General features: G+C 42.1%; 1 protein-coding gene across 2 annotated transcripts in view; it reads right to left on the bottom strand.

Annotated features, from left to right (window-relative positions):
• Positions 1 to 21,158, bottom strand: part of NCBP1 (nuclear cap binding protein subunit 1) — a 47,159-nt gene extending 26,001 nt beyond the window's left edge. Inside the window, exons 1-8 of one of the 2 annotated variants that reach the window (XM_081102978.1) lie at positions 20,672 to 21,158; positions 9,974 to 10,062; positions 9,325 to 9,425; positions 5,338 to 5,494; positions 4,496 to 4,603; positions 3,935 to 4,056; positions 2,646 to 2,715; positions 1,957 to 2,172 (exon numbers count right to left, since the gene is read on the bottom strand). In XM_081102978.1, the coding sequence (XP_080959104.1) occupies positions 1,957 to 2,172; positions 2,646 to 2,715; positions 3,935 to 4,056; positions 4,496 to 4,603; positions 5,338 to 5,494; positions 9,325 to 9,425; positions 9,974 to 10,062; positions 20,672 to 20,705 (897 nt within the window). In that variant the 5' untranslated portion in view covers positions 20,706 to 21,158. Of the gene's footprint in view, positions 1 to 1,956; positions 2,173 to 2,645; positions 2,716 to 3,934; positions 4,057 to 4,495; positions 4,604 to 5,337; positions 6,104 to 9,324; positions 9,426 to 9,973; positions 10,063 to 20,671 lie in introns of those variants that run through there. The other variant, XM_081102979.1, reaches the window with a different exon arrangement.
• Positions 21,159 to 21,174: the final 16 nt, after the last annotated feature.

Below are 21,174 nucleotides of genomic sequence, written 5' to 3'. Positions count from 1 at the left end.
AAATTAAACCATTACATAATGCTGGCCAAAAGCATTTTACTATATATGTAATACTAGAGGCTCGATGCACAAAATTCGTGCAAGAATAGCCTTTAGCAGCCCTGGCTTCTCGGCCCTCACAGCTTTGGCTTCGTCCAGGAGGTTGTCTGGACGGTTGTTCTGCTGTTCGGCCGTTTGGTCGACTTGCATATTATGTTTTTATTATTAAAGACTAGAGGCCCCATGCATGAAATTCATGCAACGGGCTCAGCCCTCGCAGCCCCAGCTTTATCCAGAGGACATCTGGAAGGTTGTTTGGTTGTCTGGTCTAATTAGCATATTACCCTTCTTTATTATAGACTAGAGGCCCAATGCACGAAATTCCTGCAAGAGTAGGCCTTCCTTCCCCTAGCTGCCAACAACAGCTTCCCTCTGACACCTGGGACTTGGGCTTCCCTCGCAGCCCCGGCTTCATCCGGAAGGATGTCTGGTCTAATTAGCATATTATGCTTTTATTATTATAGATTATTATAGATAGGCAAAGTGGGTTGCAAACTGGTAACTTCAAAAACATAATCAATTATCTGACAACTTTTTACTCCGAGTTTGATTTTATATATTTCAAATTTTCACCGGTCATTAGCCATTTATGATAGGAGAAAGAAAATTCAAGTTTGACCAAGATCATTAGGTGGTAATACTGGTTCATATGCCAATGGTTCTCAACTGGGGCAATTTTGCCCCTAAGAAGACATCTGGCAATGGCTGGAGACATTTTTGGTTGTCACAATTGGCATTTAGCCACTAAATGCTACTAGTAATTAGAAGGTAGGGGCCAGGGATGCTGCTAAGCATCCTACAATTCACAGGACAGAGTCCCACAACAAAGAATTATCCAGCCTAGTTGAGTTGAGCCTGAGAAATTCTAATCTATGCTGACTGGGATGAACTAAGCCAGCGATTTTTAACCTTTTTTGTCTCATGGCACATATAACTAATTATTAAAATTCTGCAGCACACCAAAAAGTATATTTTTTGGCTGATCTGACAAAAAATTTTAAGAGTTATAATTTAGATTCATTCACACTAGATCAATGATGGCGAACCTATGACACGTGTGTCAGAGGTGACATGTGAACTCTTTTTTCTGGTTGATTTTTCTTTGTTAAATGCATTTATATATATATAAAACAAATATCAAAAATATACATCTTTGTTTTACTATGGTTGCAAATAGCAAAAAATTTCTATATGTGACACGGCACCAGAGTTAAAAAAAGAGGAAATAATAGATAAAATTATTGAGCATTCATAATTTATTGCATTCTGTTCTATGCATGTTATGTTTATTAATAACTTAATCATCTTACAACTTTTTTAACACTACTATTATTATTCCGTTAGGAAACTGAGATAAAGAGGTAACTAACTCATCTAAGATCACACAGCTAGGATATGACTAAACCAGGATTGAAACACAAACCAATCTGGTTCTCAAACTTACTCTCTTTTTTTAATCCTCACCCAAGGACATGTTTTTTATTGATTTTTAAAGAGGAAGGGAGAGAGAGAAACATCTATGTGAGAGAAAAACATCGACTGGTTGCCACCTGAAATGCCCTGACCAGGGACTGAACTCGAAACTTGGGCACGTGCCCTAATCAGAATCAAACCTGTAGCCTTTTTGGATATATGGACAACGCTTCAACCAACTGAGCTACCTGGCCAGGGCTCAAATTTACTCTCTTAAATTGCAAACTGTGCTGTCTCTTAATCTATATAGACATGCTAAATATAATTTCTTGCATAATGAAGTGATAACATTCACTGAATTAAACTATTAACTTCATTGCTATATACCCTCTTAGATAACGAACTCAAATTTAAAATGTATCACAGGCATAATTCAAATACGATTAAACCATAAATACAATGCAACACAGGCCCTTTGACAGGAACTTTTAATTGGTCACGTACCTCAGGATCATCCGTGTAATCAAACATTCTGAAGATGACCCTTGGCATTGGGTACACTGAGTCCTCAGTGTGAGGAGGTGGTGTAAAAGGAGGCAAATTGTGCTGCAATGCTTCACACAGGATGCTGTCAAAGGCAAGATAAGGTCTTAGGATGTGCCGCTCCTGCCAGCGATCCTTTTTCAATTTCTGAATCTGGGCCCACAGGCAATCTAAATACTAAAGACATTAATTTTTAATAATTAATATATATTTGGAGGCTAGAAGAAATAACATGTTCAGTAGACAAAACCAAAAACCACTACTTCTAAAATACAGGGTACAGAGAAGTAAGCTAATTTTCAATTAAATATAGTACAAAGAAATGGTGCTGTTTTTGTTTTAATGATGTTATAAAGTCAGTATCTGTCTGAAGCTGTTACCCCTTATGTTCTTCAAATTGGGCATTTAAAAAAAAAAAGAAGTCAACTCTATGATACCTGCAATTCTCCAGAACAGGCAATGTTTCAATTACATTCTAACATTTATTAAAAATCTACTATATGCCTAGGGCTATGAGGAGGTGGGCCCCTGATAGGAAATGTGGAAACCTAGCTAAGGTATATAAATGGAATGACCTGAATAATCACAGAGATAAAAATCTACTCAAGAGCTGACTGTGCCTATATCTCAAGAGACTGAAATTAATTTACCTCTTCTTGTGGATGTGGTTTCTCAGCAGTCCACACTTGTAACATGGACACATGAGTCTTTTGGCGTCTTCTAAAGATAAAATGAAAATCTATTATTTAGGTTTTTAAAAACATGAAAAGATGTTCAGCTGCAATGCCATTTCTAAGAATTCATGTCTCCCACAAATATATTTGCAGATGTATACAAAGACATTTGTACAAGGATATTCACTGAAACATTTGTTCATAATGCAAGAGACTGGAATTAATCTAAATATCTCCAACTTGTAACTAGTTAAAGAAATTATGGCACATTAAAAGAGTGGAATATTATACAACTATTAAGAAGAATGAGGTAGAGCTATATGTGTTTATGCAAAAAATCCCAAGTTATATTAAAGGGCGGGGAAGCAAGTAAAGAAGAGTGTGCATATTGGACTACCATATAGATAAAAAGGGGAGAAGGACATATACCAGCACCCAAATGCTAGAATATTCATACATTTTAGTTTTTATTCTTTGGCAAACATCCACACTTTTTAAGAAGATCAGTACAACTTTTCAAAAATATAAAAACATTTTCAAAATCTGACATTTAAAGGTAGCTTAATATGATAAAAAAGCAGATTTCTATCTTTAGCCTTCTTTTAGCTTTATTTGTAACCGACTAAGTAGATATTAACAATATCCAAAGAAATATCTATGAATAGACAGAAAGTGAAACTTTTAATAAACATTATTTTGAAAAACATAAGGGGCACAAAGCAAGTACCTACCTACGACGTAATAAAGCCTAAGTTTACTAATAAGTCCTATTATTAGTATTAAAGGCTAAGGACCACCTTTATAAGGACTTGGTTTAGGATTTACCTACCTAAAATGCCTACGTTGTACTATTGCACGTTGTAGTATGTTCTCCACTGTGAAATCAATTAATAGTAAAGATGTCCAAACCTCTAAAATATTGTGAGTCAGTAGGTCTGGGGCTGGGTTTAGAGCATACTCAAGTACCACAGGTAATTCTTAGGCACATTAGTATCTGGAACCACTGTGTTAAGATGTTTTATGCCTTTGTAATATGTATAAGAGTAGCTTAAAAGCAGCTATGTTACCAAGTGTTTTGCTCCAACGAAGTTTACAACAGTAGGGGTATGAGATTACCTAGAAAAAGCTTTAGGAAACGCCACAGCTTATTTTTGAAAAATGCAATTCAAATGGTATTACTATTACTAAAGCAGATAACACATAAAACATTTATGCTATCAGGAAGATATTCTTTAAACAAAGAGAACTATGAATTGTGCCCTTACTTAAGATAGCTTTCGGTGTTGGCAAAGATGCGGTCCATCTCTGCATCTTTCTTCTCATACAATTCCTTTCCAACCCAGGGCAAAGATGACAGAAATGCGTACACATACCAATCCCGTCGCACCTAAAGAATTTTTTAAAAGGTAAGTTTAAAATATGTGCTGGTTAATTTTCATTCATATTGTATTCTTGAATGAATTCCCGAGAAAGCTATTTAACAGGACTTAAGACATCTGTCTCATTCAGAGCATTTTTAGATATTTTAGTTTTACTAGACAGAATCATTTAACATAAGAGGTCATAAGAACCTATCAGAATACTAGTTGACTTAACTTTTAGATATTAAGAATTTATATCATGATAATCTATTATATTTTCTTTTTAAGTAAATTATTTTTACTTTGGGAGGTTAAAATGAAAACCACTGACAGCTTCAATTGGTATGTACATTTTTTAAATTAAAAAAATGAGCTATAAGCATTAAAAACATTATTTTAAAAGGGTTACCAGTCAAAAATTCCTGGTACTATATGGACAAGACTCAACATACGGAGTTTTCTTACCTGAGGTACATCCTCTTCCTGAGTTACGCTTACAAAATTTTCAAACATAGCAACCATTGATGGGGCTGCAATGACGTGACAATTCACAAGATCAGATAAAAAACGAACCTGTTGGAGGAAACAATTTCTACTAAATTGAAATGTCCCTTATAATAATTACAAAACAAACTTGGAAGGTGCAAGCCACAGTTCTGAAAAACTCGAGCCCAAGGGCCTAATCTAGTCTGTTTTTATGTATTTTTTTTGTTTCTTTCATAGCCTATGGACTAAGAATAACTTCTACATATTTAAATGCTTGAAAAAGATCCAAAACAATACTTTGACATATATAAATTATATAAAATTAAATGTCAGTATCCACAAGTAAATGTTTACTGAACACAAACGTGTTTACATATTGTCTATGGTTGCTTCTGTGCTACAATAGCAGAGCTGAGTAATTGTGACTGAGATCTTATGAAGGACAGGAATCTGTGCATTTATAGATTTCCATTCTATACTATACTAAGAACCTAGACTGTGATATTCTAGCTTCTTCAATGTATAATCTTTTTTATTTCGCTGTGGTGCTGCTAAAACCAACAGATGTAAAGAATCCCATATTACAGAGAGAACTAGGATTAAGAAACCATTGGACTTGGTAATGAACTCTGTGGTACCTTTAATGAGAATAGTTTCAAAAGAGCAGTTATTGTGATGAGCATGAAACTGTATTTCAAGAGAAAGGACAAATTATTTGATTGTAGTTCACCTCCATCCCTGTCTTAATATACCAAAAACAAACAAAAAACACAACCTCCCCCCCCCCCCCCCAAAAAAAACAACAAACCTATAAAACTTACCAAATACACAGCTTCATTATAATTGTTTGCTTTCAAAGATTCTTTAAGTTGACGAATCATGGCTTCTACAAATTCTCCACCAAAGTTGTAATTCCTGGCATTCAGCAATCCAACTAATGTTGTATAAATTGTCAACTTCTCAGGTAACAGACGTGCACTGATTTGAAAACCCAGTACAAGAAGAAAACCCCAAAATAAACATTATGTTAAGTTGCTGAATTTTGTATTACATAAACCTTTTATCATTTTATGAACTTGGAAACAGGATTACTTCTGGCCGTTTTCAAAACTACTTCAGAAAAGGCATAAATATTGAGAAGAGTTGCTGACATGGCCCCTATAATTTTTTATTTTAATTCTAATTAGTTAATCCAAGAGTTAAAAAAGTAATGCACTAGAATTATGAAGTTACCAAACAGAAAAAATATATAACCAGTTTTTAGTCCAACATTTTTAGTGGAACTGAATAGCAATTCCATACGAAACAGTTTTCATGGTAAAATACCTGGGAAATACCGGGTCAAACAAGTTTCTTTAATGCAGAATCATTACGGGGAGATTCAGCATTTCTAAACTTAGCTAACCAAATGTCATAAGAATTCCATTTTGAGAAACACTATTCAGAACTAAAACTAGTTTCAATCAAGCTTCTGTTAAGTTATTGAATTATTGAAATTTTAAAATGGAACTCTGATAAAGGAAATTTCTTTATATCCCAGTTTGCTTTCTCCAAGTGTGTTAATTTTCATGTTATTTGAAAAGAAGAGGATTACAATAATAAATTAGGAAAAAGCAAATGTTACTTCCTAATTTAGGCAGCCTTTAGAAATTAGCTAAAAAAGAAAAGCAAATAGGAACTCATGATCATTCAGATTCTCATCTATTTTATTCTGTTTTTCTAAGGTACCTAGCAAAGAAGGGCAATTTAGGTTAAGAAAAAAAAAAAATCCTTCCATTGATAATAATCCCTGCACTCCTAAAAAGGTCATGACTCATCTGAGTCTAAGCATAAATCTACTCCATTCTAACAAATGCTTGCAAAACAGAAGACATCTTATGGGTAACTACAGCAAACTGATTTTTCTTAGTTTCTTAGTCCAAGAACATATCTTCCTAAATACTAACCGGATTCCTTTGAAAAATTATAATTGAAATTATTTTTACTTTATGAGAGGTTAAATGAAAAATACTGACAGCTTCAATTTGTATGTACATTTTTAAAAAATATATTTTTACTAGAGGCCAGTGCACAAAAATTTGTGCACTCGGGGAGGGGGCGGGTACCTCAGCCCGGCTTGTGCCCTCTCGCAGTCTGGGACCCCTAGGGAGATAACGACCTGCTGGCTTAGGCCTGCTCCCAGGTGGCAGAGGGCAGGCCCAATCCCTAGATGAAGCCCCTGGTCGGGCTCAGAGCAGGGCTGATTGGGGAGTTGGGGCACCGCCCCCTGTCACACACAGAGCAGGGCCCATCAGGGGGTTGAGGGGCTCCCCCCTGTCACTCACAGAGTAGGGCCAATCATGGGGTTCGGGAGCTCCCCCATGTCATGCACAGAGCAGAGCCAATCAGGGGGTTGGGGAGCTCCCCCCTGTCACGCACAGAGCAGGGCCCATCAGGGGGTTGAGGAGCTCCCCCGTCACTCACAGAGTAGGGCCGATAGGGAAGTTGGCGCACCGCCCCGTCATGCACAGAGCAGGGCCAATCAGGGGGTTGGGGAGCTCCCCCCTGTCACGCACAGAGCAGGGCCCATCAGGGGGTTGAGGAGCTCCCCCGTCACTCACAGAGTAGGGCCGATAGGGGAGTTGGCGCACCGCCCCCGTCACACACAGAGGGGGGCGGATCAGAGGGTTGGGGCCCCGCCCAATCACCCACAGAGCAGGGCCGATCAGGGGGTTGGGGCACCACCACTGTCACACTCAGGGCAGGGCCGAGCCGATGGGGAGGTTATGGCTCTACCCTGTCACACACAGAGCAGGGCCCGTGGGGTGGGGGGGTTGGGGGGGTGGGGGCGCCGCATTCTGTCACACACAGAGCCGCAGGGTGATCAGGGGGTTGGGGAGCTCCACCCTATCAGGCACAGAGCAGGGCCGATCAGGGGGTTGGGGCGCCTTCCCCTGTCACAAACAGAGCAGGGCCGATAGGGAGGTTGTGGCCCTGCCCCCTGTCACACACAGAGCCGCAGGGCGATCAGGGGGTTTGGGCGCTGCCCCCTGTCACGCTGATCCCGGTGCTGGGAGGCCTCTCAGCTCCGCTGACCCCGGTGCTAGGAGGCATATTACCCTTTCACTATATAGAATAGAGGCCTGGTGCATGGGTGGGGGCTGGCTGGTTTGCCCTGAAGGGTGTCCTGGATCAGGGTGGGGGTCCCCACTGGGGTGCCTGGCCAGCCTGGGTGAGGGGATGATGGCTGTTTGCAGCTGGTCACACACCCTTCAGGGTGGGGGTCCCCACTGGGGTGCCTGGCCAGTCTGGGTGAGGGGCTGAGGGCTGTTTTCAGGCTGGGACTGAAGCTCCCAACTGCTCCTTTTTTTCTTTTTCTTTTTTATTCTGGGCCAGCTTTAGCTCTGAGGCTTGGCTCCAGCTCTGAGGCCTCAGCTGCTGAAAACAGGTATCTGGTTTGTTTCGGTTCTATAATCGAAACTCTGTATCAACTCCAGCTCTGAGATCCCAGCTCTCTGAAAGCTGGTTTCTGGGGTTTTGTTTATCTTCTGTATTTGTTACAATGTTTTTTAAACTGCAAGCTCAGAGGCCAGCAAGGCAGGTGGGGAACGTTGCAGTCCTCCGTCACTGAAGCAAGCAAGCCTCATGTTCAGTTTAAGCTGCCTGGCTGCCGGCCGCCATCTTGGCTGGCAGTTAATTTGCATATCGCCCTGATTAGCCAATGGGAAGGGTAGCGGTCGTACGCTAATTACCATTTTTCTCTTTTATTAGATAGGATTGATTTCAGAGAGGAAGGAAGAGGGAGAGAGAAACATCGATGATGAGAGAGAAATCATTGATTGGCTGCTTCCTGCATGTCCCCTGCAGGGGATTGAACCCACAACCCGGGCCTGTGCCCTTGACCAGAATCGAACCTGGGACCCTTCAGTCCACAAGCTGACACTCTATCCACTGAGCTAAACCAGCTAGGGCTGTATGTACATTTTTTAAATTAAAAAAAAAAAAAAGAGCTTTAAGCATTAAAAACATTTTAAAATAACTGAAATGACAACTTATAAATCACCTTCAAAATTCAAGAATACCTAGATAATTTATAATCTATAATAATAAAAGCATAATATACTAATTAGACTGGACTTCCTCAGGAGATCCTTCCAGACCAAGCCATGGTAGGTGGAGTCAGAGGCAGAGGCAGAGTTCGTGCATCGGGCCTCTAGTTCCACACAAAGTACAAAGATCCCCTTAATCCAGAAGTCATAGCTACTGCTTTCAAGGCATGCAATTCACTCTACTTGAGAGATGAGAAACTCTAGGTTGCTAATTCTACCACTAAGACAGACTGTTTCATGACTCCACGTTAGACTTTTCTCACTTTAATTTCCTCACAAATTAAATGCTGACATTTGTTCTAGCTAATCTAACTCAGAAAGATGATGCCCAATAATACTTCAAAAGCTTCTCAGGCTTCCAAGAATTACTTTAATTCTCAAATTTGTTTGGTAAAATACAAGTTAAATTCTATTATATATATTTAAATGTACATGCTTAAAAGAAAATCTCTGAATACTTTCTCACTTAAATAAAGTCAACTCAAATGATTCTCAGGTTGCAAGAAACAAAACATAAGGAAAATGCTCAATTTTAGTTCTATCTATCTCTGAAAAAAAGAGTTAACCAAAGGGCCACAGGTCATTTCATTTGTACAAATTCCCCAATAGAAGGAAAACTGATCACATACAGAACATAAACACATTTTTTAACATTTCCCAAAGCATTTAAGAGTAGATAATACATTATCACCTGGATTCATAAATCTTTTGCATACATACACTGTACAAAGAAGCCGTAAAATCTTGCTCTTGTAGTTAGGAATGTCAGCTTCCAAAACACCAGCCAAGCCTTCTAGGTTGCTCTCCAAAGAGCAGGCACTCTGTGGAAGACAGCATATTACAAATCTGTCAAGTACTTAGCAAGTAGTAAGTTAAAATTTTCTAGATGAGCATAAAAAAAGTTAAAGTCTTACACACACAAGGCACTAAGACAGGTTTAATATAAATCAATTCAAGTAGTTACTGTTTTTTAGAAATCCATGAAAAGTGAATGAGTGAAAATTTAAAAGTAAGCAGTCTAAGACAGAGTATTAGAAATGAGGACATCACAGCTCTGTTCTCTCTCTCTAATTCACTTACTATATAACACTGGGCAAATTACCAGGAGTTATTTGGCTCTTCATTTATAAACTGAGAGACTATTCCCTAAAACATCTTGTGATTCATATTCTATGAAAAGTGCTAAAAACATTTATTCTCAATTATCTGCATCCCAATGTTTTTGATGCGCATACTCTGGGATACAGAGGCATGGCAATACAAGCTGTGCCTAAAACAGACCATCAAAGCTTTCAGCTGATGAAATTAATCAAAGTACCGTCAACTACAACCCTAGCCCATCACAGTTTATACCTATTTTGGTGCATACCTTTTCTCCTACTTTGCATATTAAAGATTCCAAATGATCTTCAGTTTCATTTGCATCAGAGGTCTTTCTCCTTTTGTGAGTTGGTCCCCCTGTTTCAACAATGTAAAAAGTTAACATTCCATGATAAATTCACTGTCACAAATTTAATTTAACTTTTTAAATGCTATTCTATAGTCTCTTTTCTACCAGAAGCCCCACTTTTTACATACAGTAAAAACTCTTAACTGATCCTCCACTTCTCAAATTAGGCTAGTTAACCAACAGTCTCCATACCCAGGGCTACTATAAATTCTAGGAGGCATTTATGTTAAATTTTGTGTAAAAGGTGCCCCACAAGTGATGAATGCAGCAGCCCTCTGCATTTCTGTGGATGGACAGGAATGGTGCTATTCACTGGCAGACAGAGCACTCTCTAACATCATGTACTGCTACTTCCCTTCTTTACATTTGAGTTGTTTATTGTTCCTCAATTGCCTATTCTTAAAACCTGTTAGTGTTAGGAATACTCATTGTCATAATAAAATTATTATGTAAACTGATAAAATATGGTGCAAAACCAAACTGAAGCTTTGGAAAGACTTCATTAGAAAATAAAGCTTTTATATTAGGTATAAAGAGGAAAACTTCAATAGATGAGAAAAGGAGAATAAAACATTAGAATTCCTCACAAGCTTTACAAGCATCTGAGCTCCTCATTCTTCAATTAATAGTTTTGGCTCTGTAGACCATGCAGCACACTAAGGTACAGTTTACTCCAAGCAATGGGAATTACAATCAGACATATATGCTCAAAGAAAGTCCTCAGCACTCTACCAAATAATTGGTGGGGGAAAAGTATGCGTTTTATAATTCCCTGCTTTAACTATTGATCCTATTATGTTCAAAAAACCTCACATCCTTTTGTGGAATAAAAGGATTCTTCTTTAAAGAAGCTTAAAAGAAAATCTTCCAGCCTGGCCGGTGATGCTCAGTGGTTGAGCATCGATTCATGAACCAGTAAGTCACTATTCAATTCCCGGTCAGGGCATATGCCCAGATTATGGGCTTGATCACAGGTGTGGGACATGCAGGAGGCAGCTGATCAATGATTCTCTCTCATCATTGATATTTCTATCTTTCTCTCCCTCTCACTTCCTCTCTGAAATCAATAAAATATATTTTATCTATCTGTCCTTTCAGTTGCTAAAGAATTCAAGTTGAATGAAGCTGTGCTACAAATCATCAACCTTAAGCACTGGACTGTCTACTGTTCAGACTCTTGCTGTTAGTGATCTCTTACTATTTTGTTTAAAACTAACATACTGCCCTGGCCAGGAGGCTCAGTTTGGTGGACTGTCATCCCGTGCACCAAAAGTTTGCAGTTTGATGGGGTCAGAGCACATACCTGGGTTGAAGGTTTGATTCCCTGGTTGGGGCGCGTACGGGAGGCAACTGATCGAAGTTTCTCTCTCTCCCCCACCCCCCCTTCATTTCTAAGAATCAATAAAACATCCTTGGGTGAGAATTAAAATAAAACCATAACATACTGACCTCATATCCTTTTGTGGAATAACATACACTTAAAAAATTTAAAACTAATATTGCTAAGTATGGTACATAATGCTGATGCTACACATGATGCTGGTTAGTCTCCCAATATAATTTAAAAAATTTTTTTTAATGTTTTTATTGATTTTTAGTGAGAGGAACGGAGAAGGCTAGAGAGATAGAAACATCATCAATCTGCTGCCTCCTGCACACTCCCCACCTGGGATCAAGCCTGCAATCCCAGCATATGCCCTGACCAGAATTGAACCAGTAACCTCTTAGCTCCTCCTGGGTTGTTGTTCAACTGCTGAGCCACACCAACTGGGTTGTAATTTAATTTTGGGCTTCCAACAATTAGATTATTAGGATAGCATGTAGACAAGGGAGCAGTAGTCTGTAACTGTGCTGGGGACCTGTATCAATAATGAAAATCTGCAGTTGGATATAGGGTTACCCAGAAGCAAGTTATACATAACTTCAATCTTCTCCAGACTTGTACGGCCTAAAGAACTAAGCCATTTTTACAAAGTTCACTTGCCATGGGACCATTTGGCTTGAAATATATGGTGATTATCATAAAACACAGCATTTGGCTATTCGAAGCCTGGGGTATTAAATGTTATGCTGAATAAAAGCAATCTGTTACTATCCAGGTAGGACCAGATGTAAAGGCCACAGGGTAAAGCACTCTGTGTCTTGACTCCTCCACCCCTTAGTTATCATTATGATCTGGCTTAAAAAACCACTGAATACAGTTTTGAAGGGATAATGCCATAAGAAATACAACATGCATGCAGCTGAGATATATTCTTGGAGACATCTTCCTGTGTAAAGTTGTGGACATGTGTGGCATTCTGAGATCAGTGACCTTGATTCTTTTGGTTAATCCTCACCCAAGGATATTTCTTCCATTGATTTTTTTAGAGAGAATGGAAGGGAGGGGGAGACACACAGAGAGAGAAACATCGATATGAGACATCAACTGGTTGCCTCCCAGTGGATTGAGCCTGCAACTGGAGGTATGTGCCCTTGACCGGAATCGAACCCACAACCCTTCAGTCCACAGGCTAACCACTGAGCCAAACCGGCTAGGGCATCACCTTGAATCTTAAGTATACATCAAATCTAAGTCATAAGATCTATAAAGGTTCCACTATCTGAAGAGCCAACTTTCATTCAAAGGTCTTCTATTTCTAGGATTCATTCATTGAATAAAAGTTGCCTATCTGATGCAATGTTCATGTAAGCTATTAGCCAGGACATTAAAAATAGCATTCTCCTAGAGCAGTGGTCCTCAACTGGGTGAGATTTTGCTCCCTAAGGGTTGTTTGACAATTGCTGGAGACAATTTTAGTCATCACAATTTGGGGAGTGTTTCTAGTATCAAGTGGGTAGAGGCCAAGGATTCTGCTAAATATACTACATTGCACAGGGCAACTCTCAACCACAAAGAATAACTCAGCCTGATGTTGAAAAATTCTGTTCTAGGAAGCAGAATGCTAATAATGTTCCTTGGAACCAGATTCCAATAAGGTTGGGAGTATGTACAGGCTGAAAAATTGTATGAGCAGTTAGTTGTTTTAAACTTTAACCACTGCTTTCTTCTTTCTGCCCTATCTACTTTGACAGCCCTTTATTCCACAACTTCCCTAAATTAGCTGTCCAGCTGGCTTATTCCCATACCAGTTTGAAATCATACCCTGGTTTTTAAAGCTTCCCTCCTTGCCCCTTTTGTAAGCTTGAAAAGGAGGAAATGACACTGTAGGGTCAGAAAGGATTTCCAAAGAAAAGCTAGACAATGCAAGTACACAGTCCTATATCTGAACTACAACACATGTCCTCACATACCCTCAAGAAAACATATTTATGCTTGGGTAGTATGGCTCAGTGGTTGAGCGACTAACCTATGAACCAGGAGGTTCACTGTTCGATTCCCAGTCAGGGCACATACATGTCCAGGTGTGGACTCAATCCTCAGTGGGGGGCATGCAGGAGGCAGCCGATCAATGATTCTCTTCATTGAGGTTTCTATCTCTATCTCTATCTCTCCCTCTCCCTTCCTCACTGAAATCAATAAAAATATATTTTAAAACAAACATATTTATGGTAGCTCCCAAAGCAAGAATAGATTTTATATTAAAATGTAACTATGTAGCAGTTTTGCAATGTAAATTAAAGTTACATATTGCTACTTCACTCACAGACACCCTTGGCTAGTATAGAACAGATGTAGCAAGTCTCTATTAAACCCATCTAAAAGGATCTTGGTACACCAAATAATTTTCCCCCTGTAAGGTGATTCTAATTTTATATGGATATGTTGTCCTATACATTATATCCTTATTTAGAATTAGATATACTATAAGAAGTTTTAGATCCATAAAGTCAAAAACAAAAACCAACAAGGTAAAAGGAGAAAGTAACAAAAACCTACAAAATAGGGCAAAATAAAGTACTTTGACCTTGCAGATTTAAAGCAGAGATAACCATCACTTCTGAAACAAGCTATACTTTTCCTGAAAGTAACAAAGCCCTTTACTTCTATTCATTTTATTTTTCTACGAGTGTCCCGGTGCACGGATTCATGCACACTGAAAGGAAATTAATTAGAAGAAATATTTTAATATCGCTATTCACATCTTGCTAATGAAAAGAAAATAGGATTCTACTGAGTCTACTATCTACCTACTCCAGGACTTCTGTAAGAATCAAATGAGATGAGGCACATGAAAATGCTTCCCAAACATTTGGTTAAACTGTAAAATGTTTGCACCTGGCTATAAATCAAGTCGTGTTCCTGGGCTGAAGAAACTCCAAGGAGGCTAGCTGCTAGGGAGAGGAAGCTGGGCGTTGCTATATGACGTCATTACCCGGCGCCCGCAGCGACCATTTCTGGGCTGGGCTGTGGGCCACATTTTGTGCTATGGGGTCTTGGCACTGTTGGGTGCGATTTTGGTGGGGTGTTGCTCCGGGGTGGTGGCGGGGCCTGTTTCCCACTTGGGGGAAACCGAGTGTTGGTTTGTCGGCACCAGGTCTGTGGTGCTGTTTATTTTTAAATGGCCAGGATGTGTCATGGCAGCTCCTGTGTTGAGTGTCTTCCTCCTGGTGGTCAGTGAGCATCATAGCTACTGGTGAGACGGACACTTAGCTTTTGTATATATAGAAGACTAGAGGCCCGGTGCATGAATTCATGCACATTGAAAGGAAATTAATTAGAAGAAATATATTGTTATTCGCCCTTTCTCTATAATAGAAGTGTCAACCAAATTCACGATTGACAATGACAGCTTGAAACACATGCGTGCGATTGGTGCCAGTGAGAGCTTTATATGTATTGCACATGCACGAGTCAGCTTAGCCTTTTATAGATATAGAATAAACTTGCTTAATTAGACCTGCTTCCAGATGTAGATAACCTTTTTCCAGCCCAGTGAAGTACCCCGACTTCTCTTTCAAGTAATTGTCAGCAACACAGCAATAAATATGAACACGAAGCAGATTATTATTGTAGATCACACAGAGAGAACAAAGAGTAAAATATTTAACTGCAGCAGTGTTTGACTATATTCTGCGCAGTGAGAAAACCTGAAGTCACTTTTAAGGTCCACAATTTTTTACTTCTTTTCAGTCGGGTCAAGTTTCTAAGCTTTCTAAATCTCCATTTTCTGGCTAATGAAAAGAAAATAGGATTCCACCAAGTCTCCTATCTACCTACTGCAGGACTACTGTGAGGATCAAATGAGATAAAGCATGTGAAAATGCTTCACAGACTTTTGGTTACAGTGTGAAATGTTTCCACTTGGCTATAAAGCAAGTTGTGTTCCTGGACTGAAGAAACTCCAAGGAGGCTAAGTGCCAGGGAGAGGAAGCCAGGTGAAGCCAGGCATTGCTACATGACGTCATTACCCGGATGGTTGGACACTTAGTATATTGGCCTTTTATATATATAGACTAGAGGCCTGGTACACAAAAATTTGTGCACTCAGGGGGAAGGGTGGTCCCTCAGCCCAGCCTGTGCCCCCTCGTAGTCTGAGACCCCTCTGGAGATAACGATCTGCTGTCTTAGGCCCACTCCCGGGTGGCAGAGGGCAGGCCCAATCCCTAGGTGCAGCCCCTGGTCGGGCTCAGAGCAGGGCAGATTGGGGAGTTGGGGCGCCGCCCCTGTCATGCACAGAGCAGGGCGGATTGGGAGGTTGCGTTGCCACCCTCAGTCACGCTCAGGGTAGGGCTGATTGGGGGGTTGGGGCACCGCCCCCTGTCACACTCAAGGCAGGGTCGATGGGCAGGTTGTGGCGCCACCCCGTCACGCACAGAGCAGGGCCCATCAGGGGGTTGGGGAGCTCCCCCCTGTCACGCACAGAGCAGGGCCCATCAGGGGGTTGGGGAGCTCCCCCCGTCACTCACAGAGTAGGGCTGATAGGGGAGTTAGGGCACCGCCCCCTGTCACACACAGAGCAGGGTGGATCAGGGGGTTGGGGCGCCACACCGTCACACTCAGGGCAGGGCCGATGGGGAGGTTATGGCTCTACCCCGTCACACACAGAGCAGGGCCCATGGGGGGCGGTTGGGGCGTCGCCCTCTATCACTCACAGAGCAGGGCCGATCAGGGGGTTGGGGCACCACCACTGTCACACTCAGGGCAGGGCCGATGGGGAGGTTATGGCTCTACCCCGTCACACACGGAGCAGGGCCGATCAGGGGGTTGGGGCGCTGCACCCAGTCACACACAGAGCAGGGCCAATCAGGGGGTTGGGGCACCGGACCCTGTCACACACAGAGCAGGGCCAATCAGGGGGTTGGGGCACCGCAGCCTGTCACACACAGAGCCTCAGGGCAATCAGGGGGTTGGGGAGCTCCCCCCTATCAGGCACAGAGCAGGGCCGATCAGGGGGTTTGGGCGCTGCCCCCTGTCACGCTGATCCCAGTGCCGGGAGGCATATTACCTTTTTACTATATAGGATAGAGCAGCCGTGGGCAAACTACGGCCCGCGGGCTGGATCCGGCCCGTTTGAAATGAATAAAACTAAAAAAAAAAAAAAGACCGTAATGATGTTTACTTTGAATTTATATTAGTTCACACAAACACTCCATCCATGCTTTGGTTCCGGCCCTCCGGTCCAGTTTAAGAACCCATTGTGGCCCTCGAGTCAAAAAGTTTGCCCACCCCTGGGATAGAGGCTTGGTGCACGGGTGGGGGCTGGCTGGTTTGCCCTGAAGGGTGTCCCGGATCAGGATGGGAGTCCCCACTGGGGTGCCTGGCCAGCCTAGGTGAGGGGCTGATGGCTGTTTGCAGCTGGTCACACACCCTTCAGGGTGGGGGTCCTCACTGGGGTGCCTGGCCAGTCTGGGTGAGGGGCTAAGGGCTGTTTTCAGGCTGGCGCGTGACTGAAGCTCCCAACCACTCCTTTTTTTCTTTTTTATTAAATTCTGGGCCAGCTTTAGCTCTGAGGCTTGGCTCCAGCTCTTAGGCCTCCCCTGCTGAAAGCAGGTTTCTGGCCTTTGTTTACCTTCTGTATTTGAAACAATGTTGCGATCCTGCTGGCTGAAGCCCGGCAACTAAAGCAGGTTTCTGGGGTTTTGTTTAGCTTATATATTTGTAACATAGTTGCTTAGAGTTGCAGCTCAGAGGCTGGCAGCGGCAGGCAGGGAACTTTGGAGTCCTCCATCACTGAAGCAAGCAAGCCTCATGTTCACTTTAAGCTGCCTGGCTGCCGGCCGCCATCTTGGCTGGCAGTTAATTTGCATAATTCCCTGATTAGCCAATGGGAAGGGTGTGGTCGTACACTAATTACCATGTTTCTCTTTTATTAGATAGGATAGTTAAGTAAAAAAACAATTAGTCTAAAGAATAAGGATCTAATTCTAAGTAGCTTAAATGGGGCTAATGTGGGGTTTTGGCTAATATTATGGACAACCTAAATACTTTCTTAAAAGAAAACAATGTACTGAACAGTTATTATCCTATGCATATCCTATAATAACTGAAAAGCTTCAGAAATACTCTTAAAGAGATAATAAATAAGTTAGATTTAGCACTGGACCAGTATCCATACACGTTTTCACTTGGACTTCTCTTTCCTTGTTTATAAATTGACCTACAGGTGAACTTCATTGGTATAGTTTCTTGTTTCCCTGGATCCTGGATACTTCAGTCTCCACACAGAGATACAATTTTAAAATCAACTTCTATGAGCTGATCCTCTGCTACTTCTCTGATCTTACCTCCTATAACTCTCTCCCTCACTCACTCTGCAGGAGCTACACTGGCCTTCTTGCTGTTTTGTGAATAAGACAGGAATGTTCTAGCCTTAAGGCCTTTGCATTTGTTGTTCCCCCATAGAGCCATCTAGTTTGCTCCCTTACCTTCTAAGGATGCCATTCTAAAGTTTTTTTAATAATATATTTTTATTGATTTCAGAGAGGAAAGAAGAGGGAGAGAGACAGAACATCAATGATGAGAGAATCATTGATCAGCTGCCTCCTGCACACCCTCAAGTGGGGAACAAGCCAGCAACCTGGGCATGTGCCCTTGATTGGAATTGAACCTGGGACCCTTCAGTCCACAGGGCGACGCTCTATCCACTGAGCCAAACCAGCTAGGGCAAGATGCCATTCTTAGAAAGGCTTTCCCTGAGCAACCTATAGAAAACACAGCAACTCCTCCCCCACAGCAGTCTCTGCCCTTTTTACTTAGTTTTATTTTTCCCCATGTGACTTATTGTCATATGATACACTATATTTTACTTGATTTGTTTTTTATCTTTACATTGTTCACTGCTGTATTGCCAGTACTGTAGTTAGGACAATGCTTGGCACTGTTGAATATTTGTAGAATAAATGATTTTATCTCATCAAGTATATGGAAAGTCATGGCAATCAGTACCGGATTAAGAGCTGACAATAATCCAGAAATGCTCTGATGTATCTATTACACGATAATAACTCAGCTTATGATTATAACATAGCCTATAATATTTAAGCTTCTAATATTTTTCATTTTTAAAAAATTACTAGATGCTCAACTAAAACAAAAGTATATAAAACACTTGATTCAGATGACTTGGTTAGGGTAAGCCCTAGCTAATCATTACACAAATTGTGGCAATTTACAAAAGTTCCAGATTTGGTGTAGTAACCAAGACTATAAACTGCCCCTCCAGTACTAAATTATTTGCCATAGTAAACTCTGATTAAGTAACTCCGTAATTTACTTCTGAGGTTCTTGCAACAAGACCAGAATGGACAATGATTTAGTTGCCAGCTGGTATTAAAAGAACTAACTCTCAAGAAAATTATGCCAGCATCCCAATAACCAAAGCAAAAGTTGCGTTTTTACGTATTCAAATCCAATTCTCCAAATTGCCCTCTGGAAACATTTTCTCTCCCAATAGGTTTACCCTAGAAAGGAGAAGAAGGAATGGAGAAAAGAAGTATAAGAAAAGGAAAGAGAATGAAATAACTTTAAAAGGCTCAAGTTCTCTAAACCCCAAGTAATGACTTCAAGCATATTAGTTTTTGATCAATCAAATTCAAAGCATATGAAAACTGTATTTTCTGTGCCCCAAATGCACCTTATACAAAAAGCCCATGTTAAAAAAAAATAAGTATGAGCACACTGCGTAGTGAAGAGCACCTGGACTTGCTCCCACTGGCATCTAAGCACTGCCAGCTGTGGCTCCATGTTCATTACACGAAAACTCTACATCCCGGGGTGTCAGGGGAGAACGAACGCTTGAGCCATGCGCCAGCTGAAATCTGTTGTTTCCTTGTTAAAACCAAATACATGTGATTTAGGTTTACCTACTCCGAACTGCACCAACATTCAAGGAGAGAAAATTAATCCAATTAAAAAATTTTATTTTATTTTTTCTTACATCATTGACATCTGCCAATGTTTATCACCTCTTAAGCATTAACAGGTGATAAAATAGACATCACATGCCATTCATCACTGTATTATTTCATTTAACCATTACAGACCAGTAAGAGGTATGTATCATCTTCTGTAGTACAGACTAAGGTTTAAAAAGGTGATATAACCTGGGCAAGATCACAAAGTTAAATGGTAGAGTCTAGCTTTAATCTTAAACCCTCGACTTCAAAGTCTGCCCACTTAACCACTACACTACATTCTTTTCAAGGAACATTAAAATATTAATAGAACTAGGTTTTCTTTGTATGTGTGCTCTTGACTGATTATGTAATGTAAGCATCCTTTTTTCTGTTTTTAACACAATTATTGTTGGTGTTTATGATGCACCATGGTCTCCATGAGCACAACCATCCAAGTGGAGACGACAACCCGGACCTGAATCTCTAAGAGCCCTCAGGTAGTTTGCCAGCCGTCCTTACACCAGGGAAACACAATTACAGCCTTTGAAAATCTAACTGAACCACACGTATGTGTGCATGAGCGACTTCTTGGGTGTGGATAGAGATCTCTTTCCCTGCAGCTGAAAAGAAGGCAAATCCACAATGATCGGTAGGGGAGGAAGATCCCGTAGGATAGAGCCATCAGACCTTTCAGTCACTGCTTTGTTCCTTTCCCTTAGTAATCTGCCCAGAGTCCTTTTCAGGTGCAGCTTGAGGGCCAAAACGAGGACTGGGACTAGGCAGCGGTTCTCAACCTGTGGGTCGCGACCCCTTTGGCAGTCGACCAACCCTTTCACAGGGGTCGCCTAAGACCATCCTGCATATCAGATATTTACATTACGGCTCATAACAGTAGCAACATTACAGTTATTAAGTAGCAATGAAAATAATTTTATGGTTGGGTCACAACATGAGGAACTGCATTTAAAGGGCCAGAAGGTTGAGAACCACTGGACTAGAGGGTCGCCGTCGCCGTCCCTAAGAGGCGGCACCACAGACACAGGTGTGCTTACCTCCCTGCTCCGTGGTGCTAAGGACCAAAACCAGAAAAGTCGTTAGAGACGTGGGGCCCCCCAAGGCCTCCTACCAGCCAACGACTAAAGGCGCTGGGACGGGGCGGAGGGGGGTGGGGGGGCAGGAGCTTTTCAGAAGTCTCCAGGCCACACACTCCCGTGTGCTACCCTCCTTCGCTCCGTGGGAAGGCTTCCCGTCCCCTTCCCTCGAGACCCAAAGACCAAGGAAGCCAAACCTCGGCCCCCACCTGGGAGCGGCCTCGGCGGCCGGGCCCATGGTACTCACCGTCGTTCTCGTCCCGGTGCCGCCGCCGCGACATGCTGCACGTCCCCGCGCTGCCGAGCCGAGCAGGCGGGCGGGAAGCACCGAAGGAACCGTCGGAACGCCGGCCGGCGCGAGGACAGCGGCGAGGCGCGCGGAGGGGCCGGCGCGCAGGCGCACTCGCTGGCTCGGGCTCCCGGAAGCGCAAGGCGGGGCTGCTGGCTGGACGCGGCGGTGTCTAGGGGCTCCCCAGGCCGCGGGCTTCAGGTCCGCACGCAACCGTCCCCTCGCGCTTCCTCTAGCGGCTCCCCTCTCCCGCCATTCGCTCTAAGTCCTTCCGGGGCCAGGAGATAGCAACACCTCTTCAGCCAGCCACAGCCCGGGGCTGCGATCCACGCTAGGAGGCGGGCGGTCAGGGAGGGACGCTGTAGCCCCCGCCTCAATTTCAGACCCTCTCTCGGCGCGGGGGCGGGCTCTCTGGTTTCCCGGCGTCCCTTCCGCTAAAAGTCCCAAAGACTTCCGGTGCG

The sequence above is a fragment of the Myotis nattereri genome (genome assembly GCF_964212035.1).
Source record: "Myotis nattereri genome assembly, chromosome: 12".
In the NCBI taxonomy this organism is placed as follows: Eukaryota; Metazoa; Chordata; class Mammalia; order Chiroptera; family Vespertilionidae; genus Myotis; species Myotis nattereri.
The sequence above is the reverse complement of the archived record's forward strand: the minus strand, read 5'-3'. Positions and strand labels throughout refer to the sequence as shown.